The sequence below is a fragment of the Mastacembelus armatus genome, chromosome 21, assembly GCF_900324485.2.
Source record: "Mastacembelus armatus chromosome 21, fMasArm1.2, whole genome shotgun sequence".
NCBI lineage: Eukaryota > Metazoa > Chordata > Actinopteri > Synbranchiformes > Mastacembelidae > Mastacembelus > Mastacembelus armatus.
Window position 1 is genome coordinate 14,771,401 of NC_046653.1, and position 18,481 is coordinate 14,789,881.

Consider the following 18,481-nt stretch of genomic DNA (forward strand, 5'->3'; position numbering starts at 1 on the left):
TTTCCACGTTGTAGTTGGTGAGTTAGGCCTTCCAGGTCACAGGTGGTCAGCCATGGATGAAAAAGCAGAGACTTCAGCTGCAACTATTATCCTAAAATACATTGCTATTACTCAGAACCATCAGGAAAATACACATGAAACACATAGGAGACCGAGTCTACTAAGGGTCCTTCTCGCTGCGTCACGTCCACGTCATCAAGTATTATGTTCCTATAACACTGCTGTCACTAAAGGGCCATGAAAAACATTTGCAAAAAACGTGGAGACGTTACAGATTTCTGATCTCGTTGGGATTTTACTTTGTAGAACTGTTGCTTTCTATGCAGTAAGTTTCACTACATTTTTATATTATTTTATTCTTCCTTTGCGCAAAAATCTGGACGTATGCGTATAGCAGGACGAGTGTTTTCCAGCTGTTTTTCTCTGGGGTTTCTCAACTTAAAGCCCTTCCACGCACCAAGTATCACCTACAATTAGTTTTTATTGCTCATACTATTCTGAACAGCTACACTGTTTTCTGTGCCCGATGCGCAAGTTTTCCCCTCAGTGTTTGTTGTTTTATTGTTTTACTGCCAAACTGCGCCAGACAGCGCCATATAGCTCATGGTCCTTAAGATAGTGGGGGCGCCAAAACAAAGTTAAGGTCAAGTTAGTGGACTGTGTGTAGCTCTTATTGCTATTAAGATTTTCACAAAGCTACTTTTTTGTGAGGTTATAGAAAGTAATTTTGTTAAAAGTATGTTTTTCGCCAATATAAACAATTCTGAAGCCGTAACTCATGGATTTGGTCAAATTATAATTTTACGCACTAAACAGGCCCAGCAACACTAAAATCCAAGCTATATCTATTTTTGACCTCTCAAAACCTCTAGGCTGCAGTAGGCCTGTACTTTAAAATGTAACTATAAGTCAGGCTACAACATTTTAGTGAAAAATGCAAATTTAGGATATTATGAATATTGTTATTGTTGACTGAAAGTCACAGTGGAAAAGAAACAATCACACAAGTTAGGAGCAACAGGTCACTGTCATTTTGTGTTGTGGGGTTAAAGTTTTCTTTAGTCTCATTTAGTTGTCACATTATTTAACATTTGGCTGCAGTGACAGGCAAGAAAGACGCGTTTAAACAGTGTAGGATTAGCTCGTTCAGAAATATACAGTTTTTACTCTTATTTTCGTTCTACTTTTTTGTTAACCGCCCGAGGGCTTTCAAGATGAAATGAACTGAAGGGCTGAAGACAGAGAACCCGACCACAGAGCTGATTTTACCCCCCAATAACAATAAACCCAGTCGTCTTTGAGCTATTTCCACATTGTGTGACCTTCAGGCTTAAAGCTGTGAGGAATCCATTCCTTCTTTGACCACAACATACTGAGCTACAGCTGCATTTCCACTGCTGCACAGTTTTTCTAATAATTTTTTCTTCAGTTAATTTGTAGTGTCTACTCCAGCGAGGAGGCTACAAACCTTGATTCATTTGAAATAATTTTCATTGTTTTGCGTAACCTGGTTGTAAATAGAAAAAACATAAAAATTATACTCACATAGACAAACAAAATATTGGCTGAGGCTTGAAGATTTGTGATTATCCATCCACCAGCTGCACTCTGCACACCGAGGAGGAGGCCGAAGGACTGCAGGCATGGCTGCCTTCGTGTAATAAAATGATTTGGCTGCAGAGGCTTGTTGGTGGACATCACCCAGACGGTCAAATGTAGTTTTTGCACTTGGCAGTGCTCAATATGCTCAATGATTCATGCTTGAATTTGACTTAGCTTATGTTTTTTGTGGCATTTGATTGCTTATTTTTCTGCATTTGCAATAGAAAATCCGTGGGCTGTTTTATTTGGCCGCTTTCAAACGCATTCATCTGCACTGAACATTAAGGTGGAAAGAAAGACAAAGCAGCCAAGTAGCCCCAATGTTTTTACATTTCACTACAAATCGATCTTAAAATGTGGCACAGTGAATTCATTTGGTTGCTTTGCAAGTATTTATTATAGCACAGTGTTTTTATTCTTTCGTTATTTTGTCTATGGCGCGTGAGCATTGCTACAGAGCACTATAGGCTTTTTTGTCTGGCAATTAATTCAAATAACTCAAATCGTTTTGCATTTATCTCTCTAACCATCGTGGTGCATACGGATTATAACAATACACTTTTGTATTTATTTGCACAAAACAGTAAAAAATAATGTAGTGTAGGGATAAATAGTGGATTTGTGAATGCTGCATCTTTCTTCTTAAATCGTGCAGCAACAGTGCAGGCATTGTGGCCTTGGTACCATTCTCCTCAAAGCTTTTCATGAAGTGAAGAGGTCAACTTCAATGTTTCCAACTTAACTGTTGCTACAGTCAAAACGCGTCTTCTCTAAAGTGCGCAAATGTAAGAATGAGTGATGTGCTGTCATTACAAGTCATTACACTGCGAAGATGATGCTGCAGTAAACCTTTAAATTGAATATTCCAGCTGTGCTCTACATATTTCTTTTCTTTCTTTTTTTTTTTTGTGAGGCATAAGGCAAGAAGGCTGGAGAGGAGTTTCCTCTGCAGCCGGGGAGCCAATGAAGTCTCTTGCATGCACTCACATGAGTTTCTGCGGACAGTTTTTAATGACTGATATTGATGTATGGTAATTCCTTAGCTGGATCACATGACGCAATTACCTCAAGAATCGATCAAGATGTATTGCAGGTCTGCCTACGTTTCCGATTTTTTCTCCCTGGCGGGGTCTTTCCACACGCCTGTGGTACTATAGATGGTCAAACTTTAACACAGTCAAGCTGCCAATTCCTTTCCTCTGCTGCAAAGAGGAAAAGGGGAATAAGAGCTATGACGGAATACGATGATCGCAGCTGTGCGTCAAATATGTATTTACCGAGCTGTACTTATTACGTTTCGACGCCCGATTTTACATCAGTCTCCTCCTTTTTACCGCAGACGACTTCGTGTCAGGTTAATTTCCCCTATTCTTCCAACATAGCCCAGGTCCAACCTGTTCGAGAAGTCGCTTTTAGGGATTATGGACTGGACCATCCCAGCAAATGGCACTACAGAGGCAATTACGCGTCTTACTACTCAGCGGACGAGATAATGCATCGGGACTTGATTCAGTCCTCCAGCGGTAGAGCGGATGTGATATTCAAAAACGAGACCTTATACGGCCACCACGGAGGGACGAGCTCGCCTTGCAATTTCTTCACCGGTGTCGGTCGAAACGGGGTTCTTCCCCAGGGCTTCGATCAGTTTTTTGACAGCCCTAACTCGGAAAAGCCCAACGCGGAGCTCACCAAACAAAAGACAGACTCTGCTGCTCCCGGACATGACAATCAGGCTTTAACCAGACTCGAACAGCACAAAGCTGACCCGAGTGGGAGCGTCGACGAGGACTCATCTTCTAACTGCGGCGATAAAAACAACCAACAGAGTAAGTATTTTCCTCTTTTGCTCAGCAAGAAGGTGAGATTTTTAGACAATAGAGCGTCTGGACTGGACTATGTCCTCCACAGTGGCCATGCAGGGCTATGCGCGGCTTTATAAGCACGCAAAAGCTTTTTATATCCCAATAAGATTTACTTTACGGTTGTAAAGGTATTTACAATGGGAAACAGTCAAATAACCATAGTTTAAATGTTGCCTGGTGTCTCGTAACTGTACCGCATTCCTGTGGTTGATGTGTGTTGATAGGAGATTGAAGATATCAGAAATAGTTGGATTAAAGTTTAACGGCTTGTAGGCCATGTTATATTTGGAAAATTACACTTTAATGCGCCCAAACACCTTGATACGCGTAAAAATCAGGGCAGTGTAAGTTTATTTTGATGCATATTCCCTTTGTTGCGACAGAGAGAGGGCCTTTGTGTAGAAAAATGTCAACCTGTTAACTGCACTTCAAATTGTTACTACTCAACCTTCAATTTAATAAACACAATTTTTTCTATTCAAATATTTTAAAGGGTGTTGTTTTTTGTGCGTGTGCAGGTTCATCTACCAAGTCCAGGAAGAAGAGGTGTCCTTACTCCAAATTCCAGATCCGAGAACTTGAACGAGAGTTTTTCTTCAACGTGTACATAAACAAGGAGAAGCGGCTCCAGCTGTCCAGGATGTTAAACCTGTCCGACCGGCAGGTGAAGATTTGGTTTCAAAATAGAAGAATGAAAGAGAAAAAGCTGAATCGCGACCGCCTACAGTATTTCACTGGCAATCCTTTATTCTGATGCCTGACACACACACACACACACACACACACACACACACACACACACACACACACACACACACACACACAGATATATATACACATACACTAGTTAAATACACACATCTGTTAAAGACTCGCCCTTTCTGCTTATCTCGTTTAAACTGTTTCATTTACAAAAACTAAGATTTCACGTCTCCGGAAACAATTCCTGCATTTATTTATTTCTGTTCACATGTTCTCGCGTTATTTGCGACCAATATTTCGGTAAAGTGGGAGCTGTGCTTTGAGATTATTTATGAGCAATATGCAGGCTTTTTCCTTGTGTAATGTGCATTTCTAAAGACGCATGTGATGTACGTTGTGGTGTGAAATAAAGTAGACACGACAAAATGTTGTATGACAGTCACGAAACATGTCTCATGCAAAAAACAAAACAAAAAAAAAATCAGGATTTTTTTTGGGAGAATTTCGGCGCTTGCGGCCTTTTCGGTCCTGTAATTTCCTTTTCTTTCAAACAGCGGATTGTTTACTAAACCTTGAACCGTCTAGACAGTGTACTAAAAAAAGCTGTAAATGTCTAAATAGGGGGCTATTGGACTTTGGCGTCCCAACCCCCAGATCACTACATCATCGATTCTCTTTCCTGTTTCAAAGTAATTTCACTCCAGGCTAAATTTAGAGAATTGAAGATGTGTCTGGATGTTGTTCTAACACAGAGCTATTACTGAACGAATACCCATTTCCACCGCATGTGCTTTTCCAGAGCTCAAAATAGACGCAATGTGGAGTTGAGGCACCTGAATGTGCCACAAAGCTCGTTTTCCATTTTTAATTAAAGCAGATGAAACGTTTCGGTCTTAATGCGGCTCCAATGGCTGGAAGGCAAGATGGGAAATAACGTGGATGGCAGACTTTACCTTAGCAGTGTAGCTCTTATCATTAGAGCCACACACTAAAACAAATACACTGATTTCACACATACAGTCGCTTTGTTGGGAATTCATTGGTGGCAGTGGGCCTACGCATCAGCAGCCCTTGTTTCAGCGAGTTGTATGAAAGGAATGGAGTAGCGTTAATGTTTATTTTATTTGGGATGTGTCACAGCTACAGCTAGTTCCCAAAAAGGCGATAAGAAAACTGAGGTTTCATTACGCGTTTAATTGGATTGTCGTGATGTCCTACAGTGAAATTACATTACCTACTGTGTGGGCTGATTCTGTTTCTCTGTGTATCCACATGAGGGCAGACTTGCTGCTTTAGTTTCAAGTTGAAATGCAGAGTCAAACCAAGTTTAACACCTACCCTGCATGAAAAGCAGTCAGTGGAGGAGTAATCAGTGTATCACAGGCTTTAATTAGGTTTTTACTTTAATTCTGCATCCATTACCCAGAATTCTGTTGTGGCTTCAGCAGGATTTCATTTTATTTATTTATTTTTTTGGTAAAGGGTATATAGCAACATATCTGCAGATCCAAGAACACAAATGATTCATTATTTAACTCTTTGCTCAGTTTAACTGCGTTGTTTCTTTTACACTTTTACAAGTCACGTTCAAGTGTTTTTGAAAGGACAAAGAAATCTGATTATGTTCTGCGTCTTTGACGTTTGAAAATTGAATGTACAGACTTAGATCTTTAACCTGAAGGCCACACAATGTTAGACTATAGATCTGTCTCCACAGCCTCCAAATATTACATTTATGGGAGTTATTGACAAAGATATCCTTGAATTCATTTCATGCAGTTCTGAGAATATTTCTACACTTTTGCGTTTGTATTTTTTTTTCAAGGTCATTTGTTTGGAAATATACAGGTTTAAAATTTTCGACTTAACGTGAAACCACAAAATCAGTGTATCTCTGGTCTCAGCTTATTATTATTATTATTATTATTATTGTTATTATTATACAGCCATGCGGACCACTTTTATGGTGCGTGTATGAATAATTGATTATACTTTTACTTTATAGCGTCGCAGGAAATGCAGAGTAACCCAATGGTATCGTTGTGCAACTGTTCTTACAAACCTGATGCAACAAAAATGATGTCCGTGTTGTCAGTTAAATGCTTTTTTTTTCCTTCCTTGAAAATACCCAGTTACAGCGGGGAATGTATTTTCTGCAGCTATCCCGTAAACCAGAATTTAGATGTGAAACAGGCCTGTGTTGTTTTTTGTTGAGTCCTGTGATGTTTTGTTTGCTACACACATTTATTTACCTTTAACTGCGGGCGTAAATATGAGCCTTAAAAACAGGCCAAACGTTGTCCACACACCACATGATTATTTGAAGCTTGTGACATTAATACCAAAGATTGAATTATGTAAAGCTGCGTTTACTGTGCTTCGGTTTCTTTTTGTTTATTTGTGAAACTTCTATAAAATGATTTGGAGGCGTTTTTAGCCTGATGTGTGATGTTTGGTTGGTGGATATTTTTAATCACCAGTTTTTGGTTTTTTTTTTATGTCTTTCCTTCATATTAGCAGGCACACTGTTTATCCTGCACATTTGCCTTCCTTAGACAGAAACAATAGAGCCCTGAGCAAAATAATCCCAGAACGTATACACAACCACCTTCAGCAGGAGATTTTTTTTTAACTTGGCATTTGAATGTCGAAAATACTTGTGACAAAATGCAAGTAAGCATATTGTTTTTAATGAAGTGTGCACATAATAAAGGACCAATTTCTATCTGGATTGAGCGGACTGTATTTCATAACACCGAAGCCTTTCATGGACTGGTGTTTGAACTTCCAGATTCCTTGTGACACAATGCAGATATTTTGCAGGAAACGTAGAAGACAGTTGTTCTCAAATGAAATGAGTCGGTGCTGTAACATTCAACAACAGAAACATCCTGCGCAAATAAGAACACACCCTTCAAACCCCGGACAAATAAATAAAAAAAAAAAACACAAGAAACATATTTTGTCATCTTTATTTTGCCATTTTAAGTCAGATACAATAAACTATGTAATACAGTTAATGTGGGCTGGGTCACTGGCGTGTTTGGAGTCGTGTGAATAGTTGTGTGTTTTAAAAGTCATTCTGTATGAGCTGGTTACATAATCTGAATAGTCGCCTATGCGCCATGTAGGCAGCATTTTACGCACACATACACACCTTCCTCTGGGCGTTTCACACATGTACAACACTTAAGACCTTCGGTTGTTGACCAGGACTGATCCAAATGATGGTTCACCGTCTTTTACATCGTCTTTTAGATGTTAAATTCAGCTTTACTGAACTATCTCTGTGAAGTCCCGCGATACCCCCGCTGCCTGAACAAGCCTCGTTCACCAATTTCAAGTCCGTGTCGTAGGTGTCGCTGTTGACCACGTCTGCATCCGCAGTACGTGTGTGTGCGCAGAGAGAGGAGGCTGCGTCTCAAGGCCATTTTCAAATCTCATTGGTGGGCTTGTCATGTGGTCTGGAGGCATCCTGGCTTGTTTTTCTTAGATATGTCAGCTTACAAAGGACATCTCTCTCCTCTAAAGAACTTAACCCCCAAAAATGTCCTTTCCCAGTAGCTCTCCTGCGGCAAACACCTTTTTAGTGGACTCTTTAATTGGTGCTTGCAGGACGGATAGCTTTTACTCCAACAGCAACATGTACATGCCGTCTGGCTCAGAAATGGGAACTTACGGAATGCAAACCTGTGGACTCCTGCCGTCTTTCGGCAAAAGAGGGGAGGTCAACCACCAAAATATGGGCATGAATGTCCACTCGTACATACCTCAATTAGACAACTGGGTTGATCCGAGTAGATCCTGCAGAATAGAGCCGTCCAGTCAGATGTCAAACTGTTCATTTTCACAGAGCATAAAGGAAGAGAGTAACTGCTGCATGTACTCCGATAAGAGAGTACAAAAAGTCAGCTCGACAGAAGTCCCCGCATATTCTAATGTTGTACCCGAGTCCTGTTCAGTCGATGGTCCAGAGATCCCGGTTCCGGGCTATTTCCGACTGAGCCAAACTTATGCGAACGGGAAGCATCAGGAAAACTACTGCCATGAGCCACCGAGTCCAAACCCAACACTGATGCAGCTCAGCCGGGTCACCCCGAAACCACAGTCCTCCTCCTCCTCGTCCTCGTCGTCTTCTTCTAATTTTGCAGAGGTGGAAAAGAAAAGCGAGGACGTCCAGCAAAACCCCGAGACCTCAAGGACTACGGTCCCCGCAGAAAGTGCGGATCCTAAGTGCAGCTCGGAGGAGAAAAACTGCTCCATGGAAGCCTCTGTGTCCAGTCCTGAGATGCAGCAGAAGGAAGGGAAAGGTGGGTTGGCTACAGTGAAAGCTTTTATCTTGTGGCGCTGTGCTAAGAAGGCTCCAGCATCATAAAACCAAGTATAAAACACAAACAACCCTAAAGTCGTAATGTTTAATGAGAGTCTTTCTCAGGTTGCGGTAATAGGCAGCCGAGGACGGTTTCACCATGCAACATGCAGAATGTGTCCCCCTTTTATTTGAGATATTTCAGTTCAGTTACGTGGTTTAAAAATATTTCAACACCGTTTCTCCAGATTAGAAATAATATTCTTTTAGATAGAAAATGTCTTGAGGTGTTCTGATAATCCTGTGTTTATTTACCACGTTAGTAATTTTTAAATTCAAATCTCAGCCACTCAAAGATCTTAAAATATGATGCGTTCGCAGCTACAGTGTAATGTTGGATAAAAGAGCATTATCAGTCTTGCAACTTGACAAAATTAGAAATATTATTTTCATGTAAAGTTGCGAATTTCTCAAGTGAATCAGAAGTTTCTTATTAAGTAAAGCTACTCTGAAATGAATAGATCTGTGTTATGTCTGAAGCTGTGTAAAGGGTTTCATTCAATTTCTGTTTTATTAGCGGTGGCTTATACGCGACTAATACCGCCCACTGCATATTATTTATTCTGGGAACGCGTTTACATTGTGTTTATTTCCCAGAGGTGAAATCCAAAGCAGCAGGTGAGATGTGGCTGGAGCTGAAAGCTAAAAACATACACATCCAAACAAACATGTCTCTCGCTTGAATCTTTACAGACTGCAAGAGTGACACGCCGACAAGCAACTGGTTAACAGCAAAAAGTGGCAGAAAGAAACGATGTCCCTATACAAAGCACCAGACCCTGGAGTTGGAAAAGGAGTTTCTGTTCAATATGTATCTGACCCGAGAGCGCCGCCTAGAGATCAGCAGGAGCGTCAACCTCACCGACAGGCAGGTCAAGATCTGGTTTCAGAACCGCAGGATGAAACTGAAGAAAATGAACAGGGAAAACCGCATCCGCGAACTGACCTCAAATCTCACCTTTTCGTGAGCTACCGTGCGTCGCCGACTGGCTGTCCTCTCCTCTCTCATATTCAGTTTGATGCTTCAGCGGCATTGGACGTTTACCTTCAATTTCAAAGAAACTGTGACTGTGGCGTATATGGCCTATATGCCATCATTTAGTACTTTGTGTGGCGTTGTGTCTTTGTTTTCATCACAGGGTAACACTTTTTAGTCTTAAATTATTGGAGATTGTAGATGTGTCCGACAGACACGGATATTGTGTTGCGTGCAGTGCTGGTCTGCGTGGAAAGAGTTACTCTATTTCAGTCATGAAAGCACATTTATTGTCGTATAGTGCAACGTTTGTTTTGCAGTGAGTGCAAGCCATTTGCTCTACAGTGAAATGATTCTATGGGCCTTTTGAAAACAATGTTTAACCTGTGGCTTTACTGCATGTTTGTGGCATGTACCTTGCAATAAATAGATTGTCAGATAATCTTGTTTTGTATTTTGTGGGTTTTTTTTTTCATGCCATTAGATTTTTGCAACTGTCTCATGCATCGGTGTCTGCGATGTTTGCATTGAAGCAGGCGCTGATAACAAAGAGAGAAAAAAAAAAGAAATCCTGCACTTTATACTGCCACAAAAATAACAATAATAAATGCTGCTAAGTGTCTTTTTTTAATTAGAATTTTTTTTGTTTACAACGGTGCTCTAATTTCATCTGACCGTGATGTTTACATGCTTAAAAACCTGTTAGGTTTTTATTTGCGGGCTTGTAGGATGCGATTTGCAAAGAAATCCCAGCTCCCTGAAATCAAATTGAAAACAGTGATGTGTGTGGAAAATAAAGAACCAACATAACAAAACAGCTTTAAAAAAAGAACAGAAAAAAAAACACATATATAAATCTCCTGTGCGTTGATTTCCAAAGGTCTGTCTCTGTGTCTAATAAGAGAGGCGCAGCAGAGAGGCGTGGGTCTCTTAATGAAATAAACATGGTGTTGATCTGATTTCCAGGCCCGTTTGCAACACAGTGATGGTCTGTAAGAACTGTCAGACGGACTAAGTTATGTTCAAGCACAAATTCACAGGCTCTGCCTTTCTACCGAGCGGCGAAGGCCTCAGTAGCCACGTTGCATTTCTTTTCATTCACAATCACTTCATTTTTTTTTTTTTATCGTTATCTGGGGGTGTAACATGAAACTGCTGATCCAGTTTGCAAATTTCACCTAGATCTCAACTATTTTCCCTGTAAATGTTATTAGTTCGGACTGAGGGTCAACAAATTCTGCATCAACATTATTCTTTATCAAAAATAAATCCCCCAAACTTAAAAAAAAAAAAAGTGTATTAGGCTTTCTACTTTTAAATTACACCTTTCAGGCAGCTCCACACATATGGACTTTACTTCTCCGCGTCTTTTCTTTTATTGACGGCATGTATAATCACACGCACCTCATAAAACATTTATTGATACATAAAGACATTATTGCCCTCCTTTGAATGAATGCAATCATTTCACAACTGTCGTTTCCTGCTTCACTTTAAAAATTAAACCAAGGCAGAAAATATGTTTCCTCGCCGAATATTAACAATGGATCCGCCGCACTGTGAACGGAAACGGCGTCTGTTATTTTACAGCGTGTTATTACATCTATTTTACGAGGACTCCGTAAGTCTGTAAACCGTTTTACTGGCACTGAGGGTATCAGGACGACACTGGAAGAGTTTTCTCAAACATTAAGATGTAGGGGATTCATCTTGGTGTGCTGGGATACAGGCATTCCTTTCTTTTATATATTTATTTATTTATTTATTTTTTATTTTGCATTGTTACAGCGTCCTGCAGCCACACACACACACACAGGACAAAAACATTTGCATTCATTTCAGCAACTGTTTTCTCCCTCCAGTCACGTGTTTTTTATTATTTGTGAAATGAAAAGCTAAATTAAACCTGAGGAGGGAAAAAAAAAGAGAGAGCAAGGGCAGGATTGATTTACTCGCTGTATTGGTAAATATGACCACGTGATCCATGTAACCAATCCCTGTAGATGCAGGCCAGCAAAAATACTATGATTGTTCATAGAGAGAAGCTTCCCGTAACAGTGCAAGCCTTATTATATGAGTAGGAAGAGATCAAAAATGTCTTCCAGTGGCACTCTCAGTAACTGCTATGTGGACGCTATAATGGGGCAGGAGCCGGAGGATGTGTACGGTGCTCGCTTTCTTCAGGCTCCGCACACGGTGACCCCGAGGCCGTCAGGTGCTGGGGACAACGCAGACTTCTCCTCTTGTAATTTTGCTCCAAAGTCCGCCGTTTTCACCTCGTCTTGGTCTTCGGTTCACCAACAAGGGATCTATCACCCGTACATGCACCATCACCACCACCACCAGTCCCATCTGCCCGCCTCGGACGGTAGATATGTAGGCGTCCGCTCCTGGGTGGATCCCATCTCCAACCACGTTTCTTTTGCCGGGTTTCACTCCGGTAGTATTCGGTCGTACGGGACAAAGCCAGAGATCTTGACGCCGAAAGCCTCCGATTGCGACTCGTTGGAGGCAGAAGCTCGGCCGCTCGCCGCTGAATTCGCGTGTGGAGTATCGGAGTGTCCCGAAAAAGCGACCAAGGAGCACAGTGGAAGTGAGCTATCGAGCCACAGCGAGCCCAAAGAGGAGAAACAACAACAACTTGACCCAAGTAAGTAAACGAAATAGCCAGTCCTGATTTACAGCCTTAAGAACTGTACGAGCTGGGTGTGTAAAACTGGAGGTTTTACTAACCTATAAAAGTGTCTTGTACTATAGCGCGGCTCGGGAAGGGGAAAAAAAACCCGCCTCACAAAGGTTATTACAGGAGATCTTAGACATTTTCGTGCCACAGGACACTTGAAACAGATACACGTTGTCCCATTTTGATAAGATTTTATCTGAAAGCTAAAGTTAAGCCTGGTTTATTTAACTCTGCTGGTTGGGGATCTGTCAGAACATTTTTATTCATTGATTGTAATCAGAATAAAAGATCATTCTCGTTTTGCTTTTAAGTCCTTGCAGCCGCACCAGTGCCACTGCAGCTCCCCGACCCCCGTAATGTCTTGTATAGTCGACTAAAACCCATCAAGGCTGCATTTCAGTACAAATCCAGCTCACGTGTGTCTCCCCTTGTTTTTTCAGACAACCCGGCAGCAAACTGGATCCATGCGCGCTCAACGAGAAAGAAGCGGTGCCCGTACACCAAATATCAGACTCTAGAGCTGGAGAAAGAGTTCCTCTACAACATGTATTTGACAAGGGACCGACGCTATGAAGTCGCCCGCATACTCAGTTTAACCGAGAGACAAGTGAAGATCTGGTTTCAGAACAGGAGGATGAAAATGAAGAAGATGAACAGGGAGAAGAGCAGCAAAGAGCAGCTATGAACTCGCTGCTAAGATTTTGCTGTTTTGTACCACACAAACAATCTCATCTGTTCCCTTTGTGTCTCCAGGAGCCTCGGTAGTCATTTTCTTTTTCCTGTTTTAATCATCATTTATCATGTTATCGTCAGTGTCGTGAGGTTTTGGCCAAAATACGCATCACTTCAGGCTTTAACCACCTGATTTTTCTTTTTCAGTCTTACACAGCCACAGTCCGGGCTGTTCCTGCAGTCCCATGGGTTTGTTATGCGTCCCCCACAGTAGGAAACGCGTCTGTGTGTATTACTTTTATAGCTGTTAAGAATCTGGACTTGTATATAAAACATTTTCACAGCTAAACCACTCTGACTGCTATGTGTGTGTGCGTGTGTGTGTGTAAGATGCTGCAACACTAGGCCGTGCAGACTTTTACTTTACCATAAGGTGTGTGTCTCAACTCTACGCCTGTATAGTCATTGAAGTTGATGCTATATATCTTGGGAGGGGGGAGCAAATTCTCCATTTAAACATCAATAAATATACTAACATTTCCCTTCAATACACTTAAGTGGTTTTTGCGCATTGGTTCGTTTTATTATTAGATTTTGTTTATCAGAAATTTATTCCTGACGTCGTATTGAAGCAAATAATACAAAACTAAATATAATCCGATCAAATCCGAATTCAAATGTTGGGTTTTCTTATTTGCAGCCAATAAAAAACAATTTCTATGCGTCATAAGGATTAAATTCGCTCTTCAGTCCTAAATGAAATTACATATGTAGGATTTCACTTAAAAAAAACAACAACAAAAAAACACTGCATTTGCAGCGTTGGAGAGTAATAAAGTGTTTACGGTTGGGAGAGGTGTTACGGCGGATTTTCAATTTATTGTCCAACTTGTAGCCTATAGGAATAATTACTTTAAAGCAGGAAGAAACGTGGTCCAATAAAGCTATAGAAATGGCTAGACGTCTGGCCTAAATGAGTTTATGAGCCTGGCCAGTAATTGCACTCTTCTTTGAAACCCCCCTTTTTTTGGGTGTTTGCGTCTGTTTGCTGACAAACAGAATCTAGACACTTTTCCACGGGGTGTCTGGTCGATGAATAGTTTCAGAGGAAATCACCCCCAACCTTAATGGTCACGTTTATTCATCAACTTCACTTCCCACCGATGCCAAAAAAAAAGAAGGAAAAAAACAAGCTACAACTCAACTTTTGGTTGGTTTTTAATGTAGTTTTACCTTCTGAGGATTTTGGAAATCTTTAAATCCAGTGTCCTAATTTTACATCAGTTTTTATTACAATATTCTTTTACTGAAATAGTGGGTTTGTAGTTGTTCTTAAAATTAGGCAAACGTGTTAAATTAATAACTTTTAACAGCAGCAGTTAACTCAAACAACAAAAACCCTGAAACTGTAAAACTGGATCTGTTTCCCTTTAGTCCACTGGAGCTGGAGGCTTCATTGGAAAAGTAGTGGAAGCACTAGAGGGCGATGTTGGTCTTTTAGTCTCAGTGACAGGCGCCTTATTGGCAGCTGGAACATGGAGACAACACATGGGTCATACTAAAAAACACTGTATTCATGGTTTCATTGAGTTATATGAGAAAGGAGTGGGTTTAAAAATCCTCCTTTATGAACTGGAATTGTTTGCACTGTGGTCTTCTAAAAAATTTGAGTCAGTGTGGGAGTCAGTTTTACAGCAGCCGTAACAATGATGCAATTTTCAACATGAATTGAAAGCTGCTGTTAGTGGAGGGGGGGGCTGTAAAAGAGACGAAGCTTCTTTAACTGGGGGCAAACCGGAACGTCCAATTTCATGTTTTTAATGGAGTATTGGAGAACACGTGTATAAATCACTTAATCATTTTCAGACGACACATTTCAGCAACATGTTGGACATTTGCACAAAACAGCAACACATTTGAATTTATAGAGAGGTGGTTGCAGCCCCGGCCTGTCACCGCTTACAGCAGAAAACAACAGGACCATTGTCGGCGACTTTCAGAGGCGCATTCCTCGAAAGTTTCGCTCCAAAAGCCATTTTCTTCTCCAAACTTTATAAAATTGATTTAGTGTTTTTCTATATCGGCGCAGCGAAGTCTTCATGTCCCTGTAGTGAAAATACTGGTTTCAGAATAGTAGGTATTTTAGTGCAAGTTCAATAAGTGTGTGTTGTTTGTTAATTGTTTTATTCAGACTTTTTACATATTTATCACTGACACCAAAGACGCGCAGTGAGGTGACCACGGAGGTGTTGCTATTCTGGGCCTGTGTGAGGAAATAGCCTTTATGTTTTTCCTGCATGGTATAGCCCACCCCATTTTACAAAAAATAAAAGCTTTTTATTTAACACAAACATCTGGAAATTCACTAGAACCATTATTAACAGCTGTAAAACAGAAATGAATGAAAGGGCTAAACCGTGGGCCCAGTGTTGAGCTGCGAAGGCCTCCCCATTGTTAGACGTATACAAACCTCACAAAAGTATTACTGTAACTTATCGTGCAGATGGAAACAGATAGGAATCTTCCAGTGACTATTACAAGACGTTAAATTGGCACAATAGTGTGTTTGTTGACGCAGCAGTGAAGGCTGCGTTTCTTTGGCTCGCCTTTTGTTTTATCCAGCAGACGGCTAAGAGGCGCCTCCTTCCACTGCTGCGTTAACGTGAACATTGGCTTAGCTCTCCCCGTTAAACATGATGATTGTCATATTTGTCGTAATTGTTGTCCAGTTGTCAAGTATCCAAGCAAAATATAAACACAGAATACTGGAGCAGTAAGAGAAACCGTTGACGCATTTGCGTCCTGACCAGGCATCTTGCTGCAGTGTGATAAGTACAGTGCTGTCATGGCTGATAACTAAACACAAGAGTGACGAGGTTCAGGTTTGTATTTAGAAACATGCATTATTTATTTTCTTTAAGGTACGATTTAAAAAAAATGTGTGTATCGGGGGGGGGGGGGGGGTCTTTATTTGTACTCAGGCATCCTCACTGTACCGTTATTCATGCGCCTCCTCTGGCCGTGATATCTTTGTTATATCTCTCCGGTCCTCAGCCGCAGCTGCTCTACACCCGTAGATGCTCTATTGCTCTATATCTACACTCTTTTTTCCCCCCACCCACTGTTGTTTTTGTCAAGGCTGCATGAAGGCCATCATATAATGGCTGTGAAAATGAGCTGAGCGGCACAGATTGGGAACACGCTTGGGATGATGTTTGGCTTCTGTAGAGCCGTATTAAATGCTACACCACCTTTGAAATAAAAGGACAACACGCCGACTGAAAGAAAAAGCCTCTCGGAGCACATAAATGCCGTGTCTGCTATTCCTAAGAAGTTGGCTATTAGAAGTGTGTGTGTGTGTGTGTGTGTGTGTGTGTGTGTGAGTGTGTGTGAGAGAGAAATAATAAGAACAGCAGGTGACACAGGGCTTTGGTAAGGATTTATATTTAGTAATATGGATATTTAATTCATTTAAATATTGTTTCTTTCTGTCAGCAACATTTCATTTCATAATTAAACGCTCAAAGGCGTAAAAGCTGGTGTTTTCACTAACAGCTACATTTGTTAGATAGTAGAATAATTTTTTTCAGGGTGAAATCAAAGTTGAAACAGTTGCTGCTATAATATAACAATGTGAAGGATGGCTCAGCGATGTTGCAGCGTGTGGGGTTTTATGTTTTTGTTGGTGCTGAGTTACAGAGAAAAGACTAAAGCGATGCCTCACTGGCTTTGTGAGGAGACTGCGTGGTTTAGCTGATGTGTTGACCCCCCCCCCCCCTGTCAATCCTGCAGCCAACAACAGATAGGATGCCTGCCTTTAATCTAATTCACTAACACTTTAATTGCCCCAACTCTCACGATGTTTCATTTTCACACTTCTCGGCGCTTCCATTAGTCGGTTTCGTTTTAATCCCCGTCGAAAGCAGCAATATTAAAACTATTAACGCTGACGCAACTGGACAGGTTGGCGACGTACAGTACGTTCTGGGGGAAGTGTGACGCAACGCGCCAAGACGCAGGACGCTCTGCGGTTTTGTTCCATTTGGAGGGCGCTAATGAAATGGAAACTGATGCAATCCTCTGTAGTTTCCTCCACAGTCATGGCATAAATTCACATATATTTTTTGGGGGTATAAAGCGTCACTTTCTGGACACTTGTGTCAAGGTTCTGAATGCTTGTGAGGAAGAAGCGGGGTACACACACACACACAGATATATCAGTGCAACCACAATGTGGAAAAAACACATTAAATCGTTTTATTTTGAAATACAACGGTCTATGCATCTTTTGTGTGACGTGCCAAAGAATAAGGTCGCACAGACCGTAGCTCTGTGATGACAGTAGAACAGGTTAATGTCACATTGCCGTAATTTGGGCTACTTTCCCGTTAATTTCAGTAACTACATAACTACTATTATTTAAAAAGAGTTTGAAGATGCCAGAAGTTTGAGGACTCAGAACAAGCCCTAAGATATAAAACCGCACATATAAGAGCTAATTTACTGACTTGGCCGATTTGCTTGGATGGTTGGTTTTATGAAGTTAACTGGTATGAAAGGAAACTAATATGGCTCCATATTTTTAGGTTGGACTATGAGGGACGACAGCGAGAATAAGAGATGAAGACCAGTTCATCTGACAGACGTGCTAATCTGGTGCTGGGCCGCGTCTTTATTGGTGTTGCCAACGATGCTGCAGCTGCGCGAATCAGTCTACCACCACCAGGCCTGTCTGAGATTACACACACACACACACACACACACACGTCCACCCAACGACCCCATGCTGGCAGCGTCTGGCTTGGTTTCCTAAGATACCAGGATCATTTATTTAATTATATTTAGGCTAGTTTGGGATTTTTAAAACTCAAATGTGTAAATTCACATTTGAACTATTTGATATTGTAGAGTTCGTGTCACTTGGCTTTATTTAACCATAATCAAAGGTCGATGTGTGCGCGCTAGATTTGTCCTTGGCTCTCTATGGTCATTGGTTCACTGTGGCCTGGGCCACCGGTCCATCACATTCTGGAGCTAATCCAGTTCTTCCACTGCAACGTGGCGACTCTTTCCACCACCAAATTAAAAGCGGTGACATCATGCAAACAAGAAAGAGCAGGCAAATATCCCTGTATCCCTGCGGCCAAGCTAAAGCGACGCTGATCCACATGTTTTTGTTGTCGCCAATAGAATGAGTTGTCCCAGCAGATCACACTGGACTGTAATTATAACAATAATATGTTTGTGTAATGCAACAAATCCTATTCTTTTGCATCACACACACACACACACACACACGCACACACACAAGCTATGAGCCTATAAGCCAGGAAACCAGAGCCTGGCCATAAATCGTGCAGTGCTGACTCTGGCATGCCACCAGATGAACGAGGAATGTAATGAAAGAAAATCCTGTCTCGCTGCAGAAATATTCACACGGATCGAACAGTGGCTGCGACACTCAGCCTTTAAAATCCCTGAGAAATGTTCAAATAATAGAAATGAATTGTCTGTAGTGTTATAAGCGTATTAACGACATGCAGCAGGCCTGTAAGAGTGTAAGGGCGTTTAAAACAATTTCTTTCATCTGGAGCAAAAACAGCGAGAAAGGGAAT

The 18,481-nt window shown here is 41.2% G+C and overlaps 3 protein-coding genes across 4 annotated transcripts; all 3 read left to right on the forward strand.

Moving 5' to 3' along the window:
* The first annotated feature begins 2,641 nt into the window (after positions 1-2,641).
* Positions 2,642-5,504, forward strand: hoxd11a (homeobox D11a). The gene is made up of 2 exons (XM_026296524.1): positions 2,642-3,428; positions 3,983-5,504. The coding sequence occupies exons 1-2, from the start codon at positions 2,834-2,836 to the stop codon at positions 4,216-4,218; spliced, it is 831 nt and encodes a 276-aa protein (XP_026152309.1). The 5' UTR covers positions 2,642-2,833; the 3' UTR covers positions 4,219-5,504.
* Positions 5,505-7,429: 1,925 nt separating this feature from the next.
* On the forward strand, positions 7,430-9,938 carry hoxd10a (homeobox D10a). The gene is made up of 2 exons (XM_026295642.2): positions 7,430-8,476; positions 9,229-9,938. Exons 1-2 carry the CDS (start codon positions 7,714-7,716, stop codon positions 9,501-9,503), a joined length of 1,038 nt encoding a protein of 345 aa, XP_026151427.1. The 5' UTR covers positions 7,430-7,713; the 3' UTR covers positions 9,504-9,938.
* A 1,581-nt stretch (positions 9,939-11,519) lies between these two features.
* Positions 11,520-13,224, forward strand: hoxd9a (homeobox D9a). 2 transcript variants are annotated; one of them, XR_003294967.2, is made up of 3 exons: positions 11,520-12,161; positions 12,635-12,955; positions 13,074-13,224. XR_003294967.2 is itself a non-coding variant. In XM_026295653.2 (2 exons), exons 1-2 carry the CDS (start codon positions 11,585-11,587, stop codon positions 12,877-12,879), a joined length of 822 nt encoding a protein of 273 aa, XP_026151438.1. In that variant the 5' UTR covers positions 11,520-11,584; the 3' UTR covers positions 12,880-13,224. The 2 variants fall into 2 exon arrangements, 1 of the variants encoding a protein (XP_026151438.1); XM_026295653.2 differs by having other exon boundaries at positions 12,635-13,224.
* Positions 13,225-18,481: the final 5,257 nt, after the last annotated feature.